This window comes from Camelus bactrianus, chromosome 9 (assembly GCF_048773025.1).
Source record: "Camelus bactrianus isolate YW-2024 breed Bactrian camel chromosome 9, ASM4877302v1, whole genome shotgun sequence".
NCBI lineage: Eukaryota > Metazoa > Chordata > Mammalia > Artiodactyla > Camelidae > Camelus > Camelus bactrianus.
In genome coordinates this window covers 75250264-75269512 of record NC_133547.1, presented here as the reverse complement: position 1 = coordinate 75269512, position 19249 = coordinate 75250264, and the positions used below count along the sequence as shown (strand labels likewise).

General features: G+C 41.0%; 1 protein-coding gene across 2 annotated transcripts in view; it reads left to right on the top strand.

Annotated features, from left to right (window-relative positions):
* The window catches only part of TENT4B (terminal nucleotidyltransferase 4B), a 57575-nt gene extending 50182 nt beyond the window's left edge, over positions 1–7393 (top strand). The window contains exons 8-12 of one of the 2 annotated variants that reach the window (XM_074370782.1): positions 1057–1183; positions 1284–1387; positions 1632–1678; positions 3440–3604; positions 4749–7393. In XM_074370782.1, the coding sequence (XP_074226883.1) occupies positions 1057–1183; positions 1284–1387; positions 1632–1678; positions 3440–3604; positions 4749–4925 (620 nt within the window). In that variant the 3' untranslated portion in view covers positions 4926–7393. Of the gene's footprint in view, positions 1–1056; positions 1184–1283; positions 1388–1490; positions 1679–3439; positions 3605–4748 lie in introns of both variants that reach the window. The other variant, XM_010961762.3, reaches the window with a different exon arrangement.
* Positions 7394–19249: the final 11856 nt, after the last annotated feature.

Sequence of the window (19249 nt, the reverse complement as noted above, 5' to 3'; positions counted from 1 at the left end):
TGTTATATACTTCTAGAGAAGTTGGGAGTAGAATCCATTTGACTCTTAAAGGCAAAAGAAAATTGGTACTAGCTATTTGGGTGAGTTTGTGCACATTCAATTTGGTGGCCATTTTTCTTCTTTCTTGAGTCCTCACTGGTCCTGATTCTAACCAGTAGTCAGCCAGGGTTTCAAGTGAGGATTCTGCAGCCCATAGAGGCAGTGAGTGCACTGATATATCTCAGAATTCACGAGAGAAAGAGACAGCTGATTTTCCTTTGGGGCCGCTTCATTCCTCTTTAATTTTGCATAGTGTTCTTGTGCTTTTTCCAGCTTTATGTCGGCTTGAAAGTGAGCAGAAAATGAATTCCTTTCGTGTTTACATGAAGCTGTTTGCTTGTTCGTGTCTTAGTTTTTCTAGCCAATATTTTTTTTCCTGATATAATTGTAAAATATTTAGATTCTCTGTTATCAGACTTCAGTGGAAATGCTTTGAGTCATTTGCTTTAATGTTTTGACTTTAAAAATGAATAAGGAAAGGGAGTTAAGAGAGAGAGTGGCTGTTCAGGAGCCCTTTGCTGGCTTAATGAGCCATCTTATAAGCATTAACAGTCCTGTGTGTTTATTCATTGAGGAAATGTTCATTGGGTGCCTCCTCTATGTAAAGGACACACAGATTTTTCAGCGAGATGGTCCTTGCTTCCTCAGAGCTTATAATTTAAGTGTAGAAGATATTTATATAGCTAACAAGCAAAAAATAGATATTTCTAATTTAGCTTGGTTTCACTCTTAGGAGAGAACAGGCAGTTAGTTCTTTTATTTGCATGACTGTGTATGAGACAGTCCCTTTTGGGCCAGAAGACACTTAGGCAGTTTGTCTGCTGTAATAACATACTTATGTGTGATACCCACGTTCAGAGCCTGGGGAGCCGCAGGGCCTACTGACAGCTCAGGTTCTGAGTGCAGCTCTAGCAGGCTGGCGGTCGCTCTTGCTCTCCCAGGAGAGGGTCTGTGAACGTTTAGTTCATATTAAGTAATGGTGAATTTTACTATCTTATGTATACATTTCTTTTAAAGGTAATGATGTTGGAAGGAGTTCATATGGGGCCATGCAAGTGAAACAGGCCTTTGATTATGCCTACGTTGTTTTGAGTCATGCTGTATCGCCAATAGCAAAGTACTATCCCAACAATGAGACGGAGAGGTAAAAATTGAACTAAAATCAGCTCATTGGGTCAAAATTGGTTATGGTTTCTTATCTTCAAATTAATTGTGCCTCCCCTCTTTTTTTTAAACACATGCAGCATATTAGGTAGAATAATTAGAGTAACGGACGAAGTTGCCACGTATAGAGATTGGATATCAAAGCAGTGGGGCTTGCAGAATAGGCCTGAGCCTTCGTGCAATGGTAAGAGTTTTTCATTGATCGACTGACTGAGTATTAGAGGCTTTTCTGTGTTGTGTGTGCTTAACGGGAAGAAACGTTTTCCAATCTTTTGCCACTCTTTCAGGAAATGGTGTTACCTTGATAGTAGATTCTCAGCAGTTAGATAAATGTAATAATAATCTATCTGAAGAAAATGAAGCCCTTGGAAAATGTAGAAGTAAAGCTTCGGAGTCTCTTAGTAAACACTCTTCAAACTCTTCATCAGGTCCAGTGTCTTCCTCTTCTGCCACGCAGTCCAGCTCTAGTGATGTCGTAAGTATGATGACGTGGCTTTCTAAACCTAGACCCTTAGGGCGTCTGTTGTTAGGGTAATTGTCTAGAGAGCTAGAGCTAACTTGTTTTCTTACTTGTTCCTGGGAAATTTTAGTAATTTTAATGACTGTAACATTGTATTCAAAATTTGAAGCATACAGCAAAAGTAAAAGAATTTTAGTGACCATTCGCATACACCACCGCTAGACTCCACCATTACCATTTTACTTGCTTATCACACAGCTGGCCACCCATGCATCCATTCTTCTTATTCTTTGGTACATTTCAAAGTATTGCAGACATCAGCACACTTCCTGCAAAGTACTGTAGTGTGCTCATCATTAACCAGAGTTCAGTATTTGTCCAGTGTTCTTCTTTTGCTATAAAATTGACATATAAGGAAATCTTGATTGTACGTTTACCAGATTTTAACAAATGCATACACATATGTGACCCCAGATCCTAACAAGACATAGAATGTTACTATCACCCCAGAGAGCTTCCTCATGATGTTTTCTAGTCAATCCCCAATCTTACCCTCAGAGGTAACCACTATTACGATTTTCTAATACAATAGATTAGTTTTATCTATTCCAGAACTTCATTTAAGTGAGATATACACTCTTTTGTTCAGCATTTTAAAATGTACAGCTCAAGTGTTTTTAGTATATTCACAATATTATACAACCATATGGTCACCACCATCTAATTGCAGGAGATTTCCATCACTCCACAAGGAAATCTATTAGCAGTCCCCAACCATTCTTCCCTTCCCCCATGCCCTGACCATGCCAAACCTACTCTCTGTCTTATCCTGGTTAAATTTTTAGCTTCAGTTATACCTTGTAGGTACTTATCCTCATCAGGGTTAATTTTGAGCTAATTTAAAATCGACATCTAAAATGGACTTACCTGTTATTTGAATTTTGATTTTATTGAGTGTCTGACATAAAATAACCTCAACATGGAAGAGACATAATTCTATGTTGTTGATGACGACCATTTATCATAATGGAGTCATAAATCCTCACGTGCAGAATCTACCTGCGTGCCATCTTGGTTCAGAGAGCGGAACTATGGGGGACAGAATGCTGGGCTGGATGTCACAGACGCATTGGGGCGGAAGCAGAGACGGCCTTGAAGGGGAGCATTAGGGACTAAGAGTGTGTCTCTGAGATGCTGGGTGGAGTGTGAGAGCAAAGGATACACCTGAGGAGAGAGCAGCAGCCAAGGCCCAAGCAGCCCAGAAGCAGGTGGGGCTCAGCCCAGTGTCTCTGGGGAGGGAAGTCCCTGTCCACATGGTGTGTGGTTGGAGGGAGTGCTGATTTGCTATTGCAGACTCTCAGAGATTGAGCCTCTTAAACTGATTGTATTATATTTGATTGAAGACATTGAATCAGGGCCTGGGGCCTATGCCCTCACTCTTTACCATGCTTTTTCCATTATACCATGGTTCATTTTCTGTAATTAAAAATGCAGATAAACTTGGACCTCCATGAGCTCCTTCAAGGCCGATTAACAAGGTCAGGCGTGGGCAATGGATTTAACAATGAACAGAAACCCTCTGATAAAATAAGCTACTTTAAATGTTTGGAGGAAGACTTAAGCAGTTAATTTTATAAATTCCGGGGTGTGTTCCCTTTAACTCCCAAATGTTTAAACTTAGTCCAGAGAGTGCTTAGCTGAAGCTCTTTTCCTTTCTTAGTGTTGAATATCTAAATTATTACTGCATCACGTTATAACTCATGTGACTTGTGTTAGGATTCCGATGCGACACCCTGCAAAACCCCGAAACAGCTGCTCTGCCGTCCGTCCACTGGGAATCGAGTAGGGTCGCAAGATGTGTCCCTGGAGTCCTCTCAGGCAGTCGGGAAAATGCAGAGCACCCAGACCACTAACACATCCAGCAGCACCAACAAATCCCAGGTGTGTGGAATTTGTGTTTTTCATTGTTAGTATTCAATATAGAAGGTTTAGAGTTTTGTTCGTACATACACATACAAACATACATATACCTGCATGTTATGGGTTTGAAGAAAGCTCTAGGTTAAAGAAAAAGATGTAGTTTGTTCTAAGAGGTTCCAAAGCATGACAGTGTTTCTTGTAATAGGATGTCCTGAAGACCTTTGTGAGACACTATTGTAACATAAAACTTTTGTGGGAATCTGATGACTTGGTCCTTATAAGATGTCCCAGCCAACCCACCTTATTACAATTTCAGCATGAAAAAAATTGCTTCAAGTTATAAAAAAGTTCAGTTGAACTTGAAGTAAACTCACATAAAGCTTTTGCATGACCTCCTCATAGTGTTGTGTACGTATTCTTTTTTATATTTTAATATTAAATACCTAGTTGCCTGTGTTGAAAATGGTCAGACAGCACTCAGCCATGTCAGCTGATTAGCTTTAGCTTTGACTTAAAAAGACCACAGAGATACTCTACTGTAAGTTTTTCACTTGCCAAAAATTGTGTTAATCATGAGTAATGAATCAAAATGACGGGAAGAAGCCATTTCACATGGGGCTCCAGTGTGAGGCCACCACACCTTCTCCCAGGACCTCGGGGACCCCGGGGAAGGCCCCTTGGCAGTAGGGATGACTGTTACGCGTGACTCGACTCACAGAATCCACTCTGTACAGCCTTAGTCATGAGCACCGCACACTGACTCACTGAGAAATGGCAGCCAGAATGACAGGTGCGAGCAGGAAAGGCCAGCCAGCCGTGATGACCCCTGACCTGGCAGCACACCTGCCTGTCTCAGAGCTTCTTCCAGTGACGCCATTTATCAGGCGGTGTATCATCTGATAGGTTCCTTAAGAAAAGTTTCACATTTTATATTCTCTGTTAAGAAGGCAAGGCTTCTTAATGGAAGAAGTGGTCTGCGTTTTTCAATATTTCCATGAAAAAATAGTGTAAGCATTTTAGAGGGTTAACCCCTGTAGCATCGTTCTCTGCCTGCTAGGTAAGTCAGCATTTTCCTAGTTATGAGAGCCCCCCGAGTCAGGTCTTAGCGAGTGCTCTGTTGACTCCGCGATACTGATATCTTTTTGACCGCTTTCCTTCTCTGCAGCATGGATCAGCAAGGCTCTTTCGGTCTTCCAGCAAAGGCTTCCAAGGTACAACCCAAACAAGCCATGGTTCCTTGATGACAAACAAACAACATCAAGGCAAATCCAATAATCAGTATTACCATGGCAAAAAGAGGAAACACAAGAGGGACGCCCCCCTCTCAGACCTTTGTAGATAGTCGGCGTTGTACGATGGACTGTCTTCTGTGTGCAATGATCTCATGCTCAGGACAGTTGGATAGGGACTCCTGGGAGACATTCGGGAGCCTTACACTGTTCAGACGTTGATTTAGCAACTGCGTTTTTTCCCAGCTCGCCACGGAATGGATCATGAAGACTGACAACTACAAAAACAAAAAGCAAGCAAAAAAGGGGGAAAAAAAAAAGAGGCTGCTCATTTGATAAGTCATATGCTACAACAGGGTCATTTTAAGATTTAAAGCTTGAATGTAAAATAAATCTATTTCTCATTGGCTTTATGCAGAGTTTAGGGAGTAGTATTCAGTGTGGGTAGGGTGATAGAAACAGAAAACAATTTCAGAGGACGGGGTGGGGAAGGAAAACACAGGTGTCTTATAGGAAGTCCAGATTCCAAAGGGGAAAGTGATCTGTGCATGTTTTTTTTTTTTAATATTTTTGCATATATTTACCATTTTATTGTGTGTATATATAGATGACCATATAGGAAATTGATATTTGTAATAGTGGATTTGTTAATACTTTTTACATAACATTACTGTTTAAATTGTAAACAGATTTTTCTCAGGATTAGTTTGAAAAATAATCTGAATTGTCATCTTAACATCCATCTATAGGGAAGTGATTAGTTCTATTACTCAGTTTGTTTCCTCAGCATTGAAATGACTTAATAGAACCCTTGTGACCTGCTGCAAAAAAAATTTTCCTCTCTAAAGAAAAGGTTATGGTGGCAAATGACATTTATTTTATTTTGTAAAAAAAAAAAATGTACTATGTACTTTTGTGTAAACACTGAAAAATCTCTAGTCATCTCTAAGAATTAACTTGCGACTGTTTTCTATAGTGCTGTCGTCTTGGCCAATGGGCAATTACATGACTTTGTGTTTGTTTCCTTTGCAGTCTTTTTTTTTTTTTTTTTTTTTTTTCCTTCCTAATAGGGAAAAAAAAGGCCACCCGCGTCTGGTCCCATTCCTGTTGCAGTAAAACCTCGAGTTCCACAGACTTTGCATGCTGCTCCTCTAACCCTGTGTGCTGCGTGTGCTTGTTTTCCTCATCTCTTATTCTTTTTTAAATACATGCTTACCTACTGTGGGACAGAATAACTGTAAACAGCTTTAATTAAATCATACTTATAAAAAAAACTATTTTCTTATACTCCACTTTATGCTTTTGGTATTGTTGATCTTTAAAAATTAAATGGTCTTTGATAATGGATCTATTTTGTATTGCCTTATTAAGACCAAATACTTCTTGTCATCCCATTCTTTATCCTCTCCTTTCATGGAATTGTTATCTTTAATTAAAACTTTTTTAAACATTGGCTTGTTTCAATCAACTGTAAATTTTGGTTGTGGTCAGCTTTGAGTGCAAATGAGATGTATTCTGTTATTCATCACATGTTGAGTTTGAAACTCAGTTGGGAATATTTAATAGAATGTAAGAGGCATTTCTGAAAAATGCTTTCTTTCAAGGTGAACGCTCTTATGTTTAGCATCAGTGTGTGTGGCTCTGTTAATTACAGCCGTTTCTGAGATGAGATTCTTTTTTATATGTATACATATAAAGTACTATTGGCTTTTAGGAATTTCTTTTATATACATTTATGAAATACTGAAGACCAGTCAGACCACTAATGGACACTTAGTGCAAGTTTTTTAAAGAAAATAATGCTAAAGTAAGACCAAAACTGGTGTCATCACTAAAATTAACAGTTTTCAATCTGTTCGTATTTTAATTCACAACAGAAAAATGTGTTCCAAAACTGGAAATTCATAATACTTGTGTAAACCGTGGAAGATTTTAAATGTGATGTTATTTTGATGATGTTTTAAATTTTAGAAGTCACATTTTATTCTGATCAGAATTTTTATCAAGACGTTGAGCTTTTGTTTTTTGAAACTAGTTTGTCATAACATGTTGTGCGTAATCACCGTATTTATTTTCTAGGACTATTGTGGAATGTGTAGACTTATGTTTACTGCTAAGGGAACAATTATTTATAAAGTAATATTAAATCCAGTATTAGTTGCCTATTTCAGACACTTAATACCTACAGAGATCCATGTTACATTTACCACACTGAAGTTTTGGTTTTTGTTTTAAAGAATCACCCTCATTGTTGAAAGTAAATGTGCCCTTAGGGTACAGACATTAGTGTTCCAATAAGCATGTGATTATATTAAGGTGGTGGTAGCGGGAAGATAATCTTGATTCCATTGGGAATCTTAGGTATTCGTAAATTTATTGGGAAAATAGTTTTTCCTGTATTTTGACGTTTCTTTTTGGTAAACAGTATCTTTCTAAAAGAAAAAGCATGAAGGAGAAATTGAGGTGTGTACATTTCCTCAAATGACCAGCATTGTATTCGTGAATACTGTGTATCTTGCAATGAACAGTGTGAAAGCTGTTCATTTTTCAATCTGAAGTAAAATACTTTCAAGAACTTTTAGTTTGCCTGCTCATTTGTTTTGTACATTTCATCTCTGTATTTGACTCCTGTCTTTTTTCTTTTTTGAGTTTTAATACTTTATAAAGATTTTGTGACTATGTCAGAAACGTGTCATTTAAATATTGTAGTCCATCCATATCCATGAATCATAACCTTCCTTTGCTAGTACTTGTAGAGTGGGATTTTACAAATTCTGCCTCACTGTGATGGCATTTCTCTGGCGGTCATGTATGTGTACCTGGTTGGTGTGGAAACTCCTTAAAAAAGTGATAATAAACTTTCTTAGAGGTGCTGATGGGTCGAAGAGGTGTCAGCACAGAACCTGTGTGGTTATGCTTTGATGATAAAGGTAAATGCATTTTTTCCTCCAAGTTTTAAGGTGTCTGTGAAGGTGCCCGGTTTTTAGTGTCTTTGATTTGTTTGGAGATGTTGTGTTATGGTTTTCAAATCTACCTTTGATCTGTGAGATCTACTGGTTTTACATGTAGTTGCCCTCTGGTCTTCAACAGTTGATCATATTATATTTTTGTCCTGTTCTGAGTGTTTTACCTTTACTGGTATTTTGAGTTTCTCATTAATATTTAGGTTATTTGCTTTGGCTCCAGATATTCGTGGATAAAGTCTTCACAGAACAAAACATGTGCGGTAGGGAGAGCATTTTTTTTAGTCTTTTTCCTCTGGAGTCTTATATCTCCATGTGTTTGCTTTTCATCCCCTCCCCCCACATGGTAAGTGTGCACTGTGTTTGCTTTAACCCATGGTTAAGTGTTTGGGGTTTCTGACCTATAGGTGAGTCACAGGACAGTATGACTGCTCAGAGCTGCAGGACCCTATTCTGTGACATACATGCATTGCAAAGACCTCCCCAGGGACTAGGGTGTACTTATCTAGGTGGCTCTGTAGAAATCCCTAGAAATCACCATTATTGGGTATTATTGATAAGTTTTGCTGATATTTTTTTACTGTTCGTGATGCATCTTCTCAACTTAATATTGATCTATGCAGTTTGAAACTGATCAGTTCCTTCAGTTATTAAATCCTATTGATTTCTTAGTGTTTCAGTCACTAACTAGGAATGTTGATAGGAAATTAGTTGCTTCTCAATTAACTTTTCAAACATTAAATGGTAAAGTATAAAAAGTTATTCCCAATTTTGCTGTGATCGATATTAAAATATTAAAAATAACAGAAGAGTTTATGCTCATCAGTTTTTGCTCTCATTAAACTGAATTAGTGAAAAGCAACATTCTCATAAAGTGTTTTGCGAGCAAAACATTCTATAAATGATGCTGTTGAACTTCATTGAGTAGGAAAGTTATATTTAATAGTTCTCTTTACCCTGATTTTCATCATGGACATAGCTCGTCTAGTGAAATATGTAAGAACAAGGTAGCATTGAAGTGGGGACAGAAGTATAGGCGAGTCCTCGGAAGCGGTGTCTTCTCGCCTCGGCTTCCAGACCGCAGGACGCTTTAACTGCCTGCCATTTTGTCACAACATTTATGGGCAGGCTAAACGTTAAAGAACAGATTTTAATATGCTACTTGATATTTAACATAACTAAGAAACAAGCCACATTTTACCACAGAGGTTATTTGCATGACCTGTAAACTCTACATAACCCAGAAGCCTTTTTCTCAACCATCTTCTTTTGAGCTGTCTTGACTTTACACCGTAAGCAACTTTTTTTTCCATCAAAGTTAGTGAACTAAATATCTGTATAAGTTGAATGCTGACAAAATGATTAATCCGAGGAATCGCTTTTAAAGTCCGCTGATCTATTTGATCTCCAGAGTTAAATACTTAAGGATGGTTTTTAGGTAATAAACTGCAAATGTGCTAATGTTTGTTTTACCCATGTCAGGTTGGTTTTTTGTTTTTAATTTTTTCAGTATTTGGCTCTTCCTTTTTTCTACTTGAGCATGTGCCTTAGTAAATTTAGCCTAGTCTACTAGCCTGAAGGAGGTAACACTTTAAGAAAGAGGTTAAACCAGAGAGCTGGAGACAGCGTATCCCCCTTTGATGCCTATAAACGAGGTATCTTCTGGATTTACTGAGAGCAACGTTAGCTATGTGAGTAAGAACAGGTACTAACACGGAAGTCAGGTGTTCTCCTGTTTTGTGTATGTCAGCGCAGCGCATGTGTTTATTGGTGTTTGCACATCATCTTAATTTTGCATTTTAATTTAAGTCCTCTTGGGTCCACACAGCTGTGGCTACTTTTCACTGCAACAACTTCTACGTGGCCTGATTACAGGGAAGGTCTCCACTAAGGAAACGGTCTGGATGGATTTGTTAGGAGTAGTGCTGTACCTTACAGATGCTGTGGTAATAAGAGGTTATGAAGTAAACAGGCTGGTAGTTACCCCCCTGGCCGGGTGAGTGGGAAGAGAAGAAACAGGCCTAGGAGAAGTGTTCCCTAACGCTTGGTAAGATTTAGTCCCTGTCTCATGGATTTGTCAGCCATACCTTTTAAAAAGAGTGAGATTTTAGGTTATCAGCCACATTTTTTGAGTTTAAGTGTATCTTCACCTTTCCACTTGGGTTCTTGCAATTCACAGCTGTTCCCTAAATCATTTCATATTACCTTTTATTTGGTTGCAACTTACAGTATGTCTCTTTGTACCTAAACTTAATCTCCGAAATTTAAGATCCCTCTCTCTCATTTTAAAAGTTTTCAGTCACTTTTTTTAAAAAAGTCTTTTGAAAGTCATGTGATCCTAAAACAATTCAACGACTTGTTGCAAATATCAAAGACTTCACACTGTACTCAGTACTAAAAAGCACCATCTTATGGTCGTTAAAAGCGGAAAAGTTAGGTGACAGCCAGTGCCGTTTCTGGACATGAAATGTGAAGGACTGTTGAGATAAACATTTTTTAGTGGAATATACATAGATACATATGTTTAGAAGTGTAATAACCCAATGTTTGTTTTAAATAACCTTTTTATTTATTTCCTTCTTTGATTAGCATTGCCTTCTGTGTTAAGAAATGCGGACTCCTGTGAGGTGCTGGAGGTTTGAATCATCTTGAAAGCTTTCCAATCTTGTCTAGTTACCGCTGCAGAGGCACTAAGGAATTTACCAGAAAAAAGAGATTTGATACAAATGATTTATGAAATCTCGACATTTCCTGAGGTCATATCACTGGGCACCAGTTACCAATGCTGTGAATGAATTGCACACCTGGAAGCTTTTTTTATTTTTTTTTTAAGCTAACGATTTCTCCAAAGATGTCAATTGTTTGCCTTGAAAATTTTATAAATTGCATTTCTACGTACATCTGCCCCCAGTGCTTACCATTGGGTTTATTATTCATAATCTGCAGTTTAATAAAGGCTTTGTGCTTTGATTTATCTTCAAACCCTTTGGTATGAGCCTTTATGTAAAACTTGAATGACTACTTAAAAAAATAAAAAGTATCTTGTAATTCTAAGGACAGCCCTATTTAGACTGATAAGAGGTTTTCTTGTACCTATATGGAGAGCATTCCTGTGGGTTTTCTTCCTTTTTAATGCCAGCAGTGGAGTGGGAGATAGCTTTAAGATTTTTTTTTTTTTTTTTTTTTTTTTTGCCAAAGACATCCTTTTGGCCTCTCCACTGCCAATGTGAGACTGTGGAAACCGGCTGGCTCCCTGGAATTCGGTTATTTGCAAGTACCAACCCAGTTTTATCCTTTGCTTTAATGTAAGAGGTTGTGCTCGCTGTACTAAGAAATTGAGATACCTTACCTTCTGTTCATGGAGCAGATTATACAGACTGCTGCAATAGAGCAATGAAAATGTTGGTTCTCCAAAGAACAGAGAGAAGCAGGGTTAATAATCAAGTGCAACTAAAGCATGTTTTCAGAATTCTCACGCAGGGAGCTAAACCAGCAGTCCTATGGCTTGGACCAATGGTGCTTGCCTGGGACCCAACTGAATGGTGGGGAAAACCCCGGATAGTTTGCTTCGGGATAATTACAAGCATGGTTTCGGGTGAAGAGCAGCTAGGCAGTCTGTAGATAACTGGCTGGTAAAACCAGCCTGCCCACTCCAGCCCGATTTCTCCTGCCTACCTCTTACACACTTACTGGAGATGTTCTCTTTCAAAAAGTAAAAAGATAGAATCCTGTTAAATAGCATCCCAGAAATTTCTCAAATGGTAAGTTAAGAAATGAACTGAATGTACAGGACAGCTTTGTCCATCTACCCAGACGCAATGAATTTACTTAATTTCTCAACTAATACGTGAATGTATGTTCCATTCTGAAGCAATGTAAGTAATATGTAAATACTTAAATAAGAGGAGCTAGTTCCCCCTCCCAATCCCACTTAGCTCCTTAGAGCTAGCTGCTTTAATATCTTGGGGTGTACACTTGCAGATTTTCAGAAATGCATTTTCATACATAAACGTGTCTGTGCAAATGTAATTTCAGCGGGGCTTTTCCCCGTTTATGCAAGTGGTATCTTTCTGCATTACTCTGCTACTCCCCTACCACATGGAGAGATCTCTCCACGTCACTACAGGTGCAGCTCTGCTTCGTTCCTTTTTATGATGCTGACTTTTGCTTGCAAGTGGCTTTGGTAAATTCACACGTCAGATACCCCAAGGCCTTATAAGCTAATAAGCACTTATGAAACATCCAGCACTTTTCAGCTCAACTTGAATAGGGGTTTTTTTTATAAAGTATTACTATTTGATAGCACTTAGGAACTTTTACTGAGGGAAGAAAGTTTCCTCCGCTTTATCTTCTTTTGGGTGAATTTTCATGAATTGCTTTTGGATGATTTTTGCTAGGATTTAACTTATAAATGTAACATGGTCATCTGAAACTACACTCTGCTACTTTTTCTGTATTTCCACTTTTTTAAAAATTGCCTTTGGCAAAATTGATGAAAGAATATTAGTTGTATTGATCGCTGTCCACTACCTGCCCTCTAACTTAATCTTTTAAGACCCTTCAATAATTGCAGCAACAACAACTGTAAAATTCTCTCTAAAAATAACTGATCTGCCTTTAAAGCAGAATGAATCATCTGAGAGGGAACTCTGGCGAGAGAAAGAATCCAGCTATTTGGGTCAAGAGAAGGCAGAAAACTGCCTTAGATTTTATTGGGAATATCCGCTGGAAAATTTTGTTAGGAAAAGAAGATGAACAGTAGCTGTGGGAAATTCGAGGTGGTGATGTCCCTAATCCTTAGGAGCAATCATTTTTTTAGGAAATTACTTCCCTTGAAATCACTTTCTCAGGCTCTCACTAAGTGATTGTGGAAAACGAGATGCTCCGTATTTACTAGGTGAGCTTAGGGATACAACAACTCTGACTTTTAAATTGGGACCATTGTTTGCTTTATAAGAAAAATGCTTTATAATTATTGCTTGTCTAAAAAAATCATTTGAAAACACTGGTGAAATGAAAGTTCGCATTTTAAGACGAGAAAAATGTAAACATAAATTTTTTCCTCTGCTCGTTTGGGCCTCCTCCCTCCCCTGTAACGCATTATGCATCTGCATTTTATGTCAATGAGACTTCCTTAATGGCAGAAATACCTGCCCAACCATGAAGATCAGTTTTTCTCCTTCTGGTGCCAGCCATGTCATTCCTTTGAAGACAACATCCCTTTCTCAATCCTGTGAAGGGTCACAATAACCTTGTACATGCAGATGTCTTTGGTGAATTTAATGTACAATGCCAGTACATCATTTTCCTTAAAGACAGTGATTGGTGCAGAGCAGACTGGTCAGTTGACCTGGGGAGATACTGGGCTGCACCTAATGGAAGTTCCTTAATATTTATGACTTTATTCATGCTACTAGCTATATTACTTATATTCCGCCTATTTTACAAGATTATTGTTTCTTGCAATACCAAATGTGTGACTGAGCCTCAGATAAAATTGATGATTTAGGCAACTTGAAACAATCGATCGAATATATAGTTCTATAAGATAGTGATTATAATAGTGTAACTCTAGATACAGGATGAAGCAACAAGAGGGAACCACTTCGTGGACCGTAACAGACTAGTAAGACCGATGGTCCAGAGGTTCTGGCTACTGTTAACTGTGCAGTAACAGCAGAGTGGCCTGTCAACGAAATCCTCGCTTGACCTGGGGATGAGCATTCTTAGCACCATGGGACAAATTGGTTATGAAATGCCTCCCAAACCTTGGTCAAAATTAAGACCGAAAGGCAAGGGGTTGTAAAATAATGTTGCCCACCATCAAGTCATTAGGTACTGCGGCTACTGAGCTCCATTACACCCGAAAGGAGCTCAGGGTGAGGATCAGGACGAGGCACTCTGTGCTCTGGGAAAACTGACAGCCTGGCCCTCAGATAGATATTTTCAGGGGAAAAGTTTATGAACCCGGTTTCTTCCATCTTCCCATGCTTAGAAAACCATGAACTAAGATGTTTGCTCCTCACGGCCAGCAGCGACCTTCTACCAAGATGTGTGCTTGAGTGCACATAGCCCCTTCGCCAGAATCACATATAAACTGACCATCCCCCTTGCCTCTTCAGAACAGTTCCCAGAGCTCTCTGAGAGGATATCCACTGGGTTATAATCTTCAGTTTGGCTCGAGTAAAATTTACCATTTCTTTCTTAGATTGATTATTAATTTTTTTTTTGTCAACAATCCAGACTAATATGGGAAAGAATCTGTTTGGGAAATACCATAAATTTATGTTAAATGTGTGTTTCTAAAGCAAGTAACTACTATTTGAAAACAAGATTAAAATGTTGAAGAGAAGCCCATTAGAGATAAAAATGTTGGTGTTTAATGCCAACATTAAAATAAAAGGAGAGAGTTAAAGGTATCAAGTGGCCTAATCAAATGGTGTATCAATTTTCAAAAGAGCCACTGCTAAATATGGGTTGCAAACCACTTTTGTACTTCAATCACTCAGCAGCTACCTTCAGGAATGTGGCTTTGTGCAAGCACTCAAAGTAGCTGAAACGTTATCTTCACGCATCTATGTTTTCTAAAATCCAATTCAAGAAAACTGCTTTCATCTAAGTAGGCAAGACATCTCCACAGGGAGACCCAAGTGATGGGAAAAAGGTGACCCAGAACAGCCTGTGCAGACAGGGGTGCAAAGCGGCCAGGCCGGCACAAGGGGACCCTGGGGAATCCGGCTAGGCCCTGTCAAGAAAGTGCAAAGCAGGTGGATGGAGAACAGCAGTTTTGTTATAGTTTAAAACCAAGTTGTCTCCCCTTCCCTTCCTCTGCTTTCTCCCTATCCACTCCCGACTTTTGGTGGGTTTTTTGGGAGGAGTGGAGGGGGCGTGGAGAGTTTACCTCCATGTCTCTAAATAATATACCTCTAATGCCACTTCTTGATTTTTTTGTTCTTGAAATTATTTTTTTTTTTTGTTCTTGAAATTACGTGTTGACTTCCCACCACCCCTGGCCTTCTGTGCCCCGAGTTCCCAACACAGTTGTACCGGATTTTGTTTAGCATGATACACAGTGGTTATTTTATTGTGACTGTGTACATGCTGTTCTTACCCATTCAGCTGTATGCTGAAATATGACTCCTGTTTCTGCATCTTTTGGGGGGGGGCTTTTTTGGAGTTTTTTGTTTTTAGTTTTCCATGTGCAGTCACCCCAAACTCTGCCAATTTTCTAAGCCACCTCAAACACTCGGGTGCGTTAGTTATTTTATCCCTTTTGTCTTTTCAGAGGTGTCTCTCCTGCAGTTTCTGGCCAGCTGTGCCTGTGCACACGTCACCCTGGTCTCTGCAGCCTCCACCTGGATGTTCCCTTCATGTATCCCGTGTTGCAGCTCCTGTTCTCTGTATCCCGTGTTTAAACTCTCTCCTTTCATCAGCACACATCACCCAGTAGCTTCCTGGGAAAGGGTGCATGGCCAGTACACATCTGAAAATGTCTTTGTTCTTTGTTTATGCTCAACTGATAGTTTAGCTGGGTATAGAATTCTGGGTTGGGAAATATTTTCCTTTCCAAATTTGAAAACATTTCTTCGTCACTCCCGTTGTTGTTATGAGAAAAGCTAGTGTAACTTTTTTTTTCTTTCTTTCTTGAAATGTTTAGGATCTTTGATTCCTAATAGTCTAAAATTTCACTACTATTGAAAGTAAGTGGTTCTGTTTCTGTCTGTTATACTGGGCACTAGATGGTAGGGACCCTTCCGATCTGGAACTGCATTGCATAAACTTTATGACTGGGAAATCTTGAATTCTTATTTTTATTTTCCACCTTTCTGTTTTCTGTTTTCTCAGGACCTCCACAATTATTCAGATATTGGGTCTCCTGGACCAGTCTCTTGCTTTCTTATCTCTTCTTCCCCATTTTCCACTCTGACTTCTTATTCAATTTCATTTTCCAACTCTTCTGTTGGCTTTTCATTTCTGCTATCATGTTTTTCACGAGTTTTTTTTTTTTCTTCTGTCCTTAGATGTTCCTTGTTAGAAATAGTATCCTGTTTGATTTCATGGTTATATTTTTTGAATCTCTAAAGATATTAATATTATTAACAGTTTTTGTCTGGCTGCGTAGTCTCTGTGAACTCTTGTTCCCCTTTTCTTGTCTTGTTTTTTGGGTTAGAGGCTTTCCTTGGACTCCTGGTGTTTTCTGGTTGCCTGCACATGTGTACGAATGGGGCCTAACAAGCTCATGGGATGCTCTGGACTCAGGGTGGCAACCAGCTGTGTGCTTCTCTCAGGGTGATCAGACTTGGTTGGGGGGAGGAGAGGATCTTCAGGGATTCCTCAGAGAATCCCTCCAGCCTGGGAATAAAGGTCTGGCTGCCAACATCCTGGGAGCTGGCTGAGTCCCCGGGGAAGAGGGCTGGCTTGGGGGTGTGGGTAGGGTATGTCTCAGCTTCCTGTATAAATCTGCCTTTTAAATTCCTCTTTTCCTACAGCTGGGCTTGGTGTGGTCTATTCCAGAGACTCTCTATTTTAGCTTTTCCAGAGAAAAACCCTTCAGCTTCTGCCTGGGTGGGGATGGGCATTTACTCAGCTGGGTGGTGGTGGCGAGGGATGGGGGAGAAGTTGGCACTCTTAACTGCATCTTAGGTTTCCAACCTACCTCCTTTCCTTGAGCTCTACCCTGCTTCCTGTGATACCTGGCACTTCGCCTTTCTCAGACTTTGGAGCTTACTCCAGTGTAACTGGCACTGAGTCTTAGTTTTCCCAGCTGTCAGTGAAGGATTCGGTTTCTTCTGTCTGCCAAGTCAGTACCACTGGTCCACTTGCCTTCCACCTTCCAAATTCGTATTGCTTACTTCCCCTTTCATTTTCTCCATTCTTCAGGCCTTAAAAAAGTCCTTTCATTGCTGTTTTAGTGGCTTTAAGGAGGCAGCAGGAGTAGATGACGGGTTCATACACCATCTTTTCTGGACAGTTATTTTTTCCCCCAGTTTTATTGAGCTATGACTGACATACAGCACTGTGTAAGTTTAAGGTGTATGGCATGATTTGCTTTGGCGAGTTTTCTAATGTAAAATTGGGTTGCCAGGGAGAAGGATGTAGAAAGAGTATGCCCCAAACACTGAGAACAAATCAATCTCAGGGAGTGGCATGAAGGAGAGGAGAGAGTTCCAGTCCTTCACATCTTTGGATTGTTTCATTTTTATACTGTGACACACGTATCCCCTTTCTAACATCCACAGCTGCATAGCCCGTCCACAGGTGCTCACACGGCATCTGTCCAAGCAAGCACTGCTGGAGGGAGTGAGGGCAAGGAGGAAGCTCCTTCTTCCCCAGGGGTAAGGAATAAGGACCACCTGGCTGGGCAGGCTAGCGCTGCGCCACGCGGCGATGAGTGAAGTTGTAAACCTCGGGACTGAAGCCTCGTGAAGCTTGCCTGTTGCCCCGCTTGGCCGGCTAAAGAGAAGGGTTGAGTTCACTGAGATGAGCGAATCATAGCTTCTGTTGCGGTGATTTATTTTAGATTTTTGAATCTTCCTACACAAGTGAAACAAGGCCCCTGAACTGCTGCCTATCACAGAAATCCATTCAGGCAACAACTGCTGATCATCCTCCAGCAGCACACGCTGGCCCTGCGTGGGGGACGCTGCCCCTAGGGCGGTTAACGAGGGAGTCTTCAGGCAAACGTGCTCTGGAGGTTTTCAGCACAGTGGATGATGAACATCACAAACATACTAGGTGTGGACATTTGGAGAGTCCCCTCACCCGGATAGAGACAAACCTTTAACTGCAGCACTTCAGTGTGGATCTGATTTCCTATGCAGTCTTCTCCACTCCAAACCCATACTAAAATATCTTCTTTTACAAGGTTTGTCTTCATACACAAGTATCTTTAACCTATGGGTTGGCTGTTGATGTTAATGCTGTTGTTTCAGTCTGGTGTGAGGTGCTGTCTATTAGTTTTGCCTCAGTGGTAGCCAATTCATCCGACACTGCGCATTGAAGAAACCATTCCTTTGGTATTGATTTCAGATGCCATCCTTGTCACTAACTAAACTCACTTGGGCTTTTTAGTAACGCATATTCGCAGACCCACCCCAGGATCAGAATATTTGGGAGTAGGATCCAACCATACCTGGAGACCAGTCCCTGAGAACCAGAAGCATCCTCATCACCTGGGAGCTGGATAGAAGGTAAAACTCTTAGTGACCGCGCCAGACCTGCTCCTTCAGAAACTCGAAGTGGAACCCTGCAGTGTGCGTTTTCACCAAGCCTCTGGGGGGTTCTGATACTGGCTACAGTTTGAGAATCTCTGACTGAGGACTGAGGTGATTGCCCCTGAGGTGACCACAGTGCAGAACGGGGTGGTGGAGGTATCCTGGCACTTAATGGTGAACACTGATGCAAATGTCATGTTTAACTCACTTTCTCCAACTCTGCTTTCCTGTCTGCTCTCAGAAGAGTTGTTCGTGACACACACATGACAGGGTGGGAAGTCATAGCATCGCTCCTCGCTCCACACACACATTGCAAAGGGCTGAGGGCTTCTAGCACTCTGCTCAGAGAGGCCAGTGGAGAGAGTGCTGAGCGCTCAGGTCCTAGCTGGGCCATTCCATCCATGCCCAGGGCTCCACTTCACTCTCCAAGGCTGACCTCCACCAGCAGAACACACCGCCTCTGGGCTGAAGCACTCACTGTTCCTGTGGCCTTGGGGCAAACAGGTGGGTCGGCTCACTTTGTGCTTGGTTGAGGGGGCGGGGCTGTGGGAGGTAGGCGGGGCCCAGTTCCCAAGTTGGCTCTGCTGAGGAGGGTCTTTAGGCTGCAGTGCTTCCCATTTCCCGTGGAGTGAAGTTCTAGCTGCTGGGGGGTCCTTCCCCTGTGAGCCCTTGGGAAGCAGCAGTGTCCTCTACAGGGCTCCAGCCCAGAGGGCCAGGGGCCACCATCTGGACACGCAGAGGCTGAGGGAGCCCAGAGGAGGAGGCTGACCCATCTCTGGGGGATCAGAGAGGGCTTGCTGCTGAGGGACAGAAGTCTCAGCTGGGATCTTCCCACTCGCCACGTGGAATTGAAATCAGATTTTCACCTTCCAGCCTCCCATCATCTGATTCCTCCTAACAGTTCCAGAGTACCTGGCCTCTGTGCCGGGCTGTGGGCTCACTGCAGGGGGTCGAGGCTGTGACACACCCAGGATCTCTTCTCTCTGGGATAAGCTGGGGTACCTAGCTCCAGGATTCCACCACAGGGTTCCAAATGGAGTTCATGAACATGAGTTCATCAACCTGCTTGTCATAGGATCACCCCGGGGGCTCGTTAAACAGCAGATTCCCAGGAATCTTTCCCGTGGGGTTCTGGCTAGGGCCTCTGAAGTTGGACCTGAGAAATGGGTGTAACAGATGCTCACCTGGTTCCTCTCAGCAAAGTGGGAACCCCTGGCTACCACAGAGGGCATCCGTTTTGGACACGTGGGAAGGGAGAAA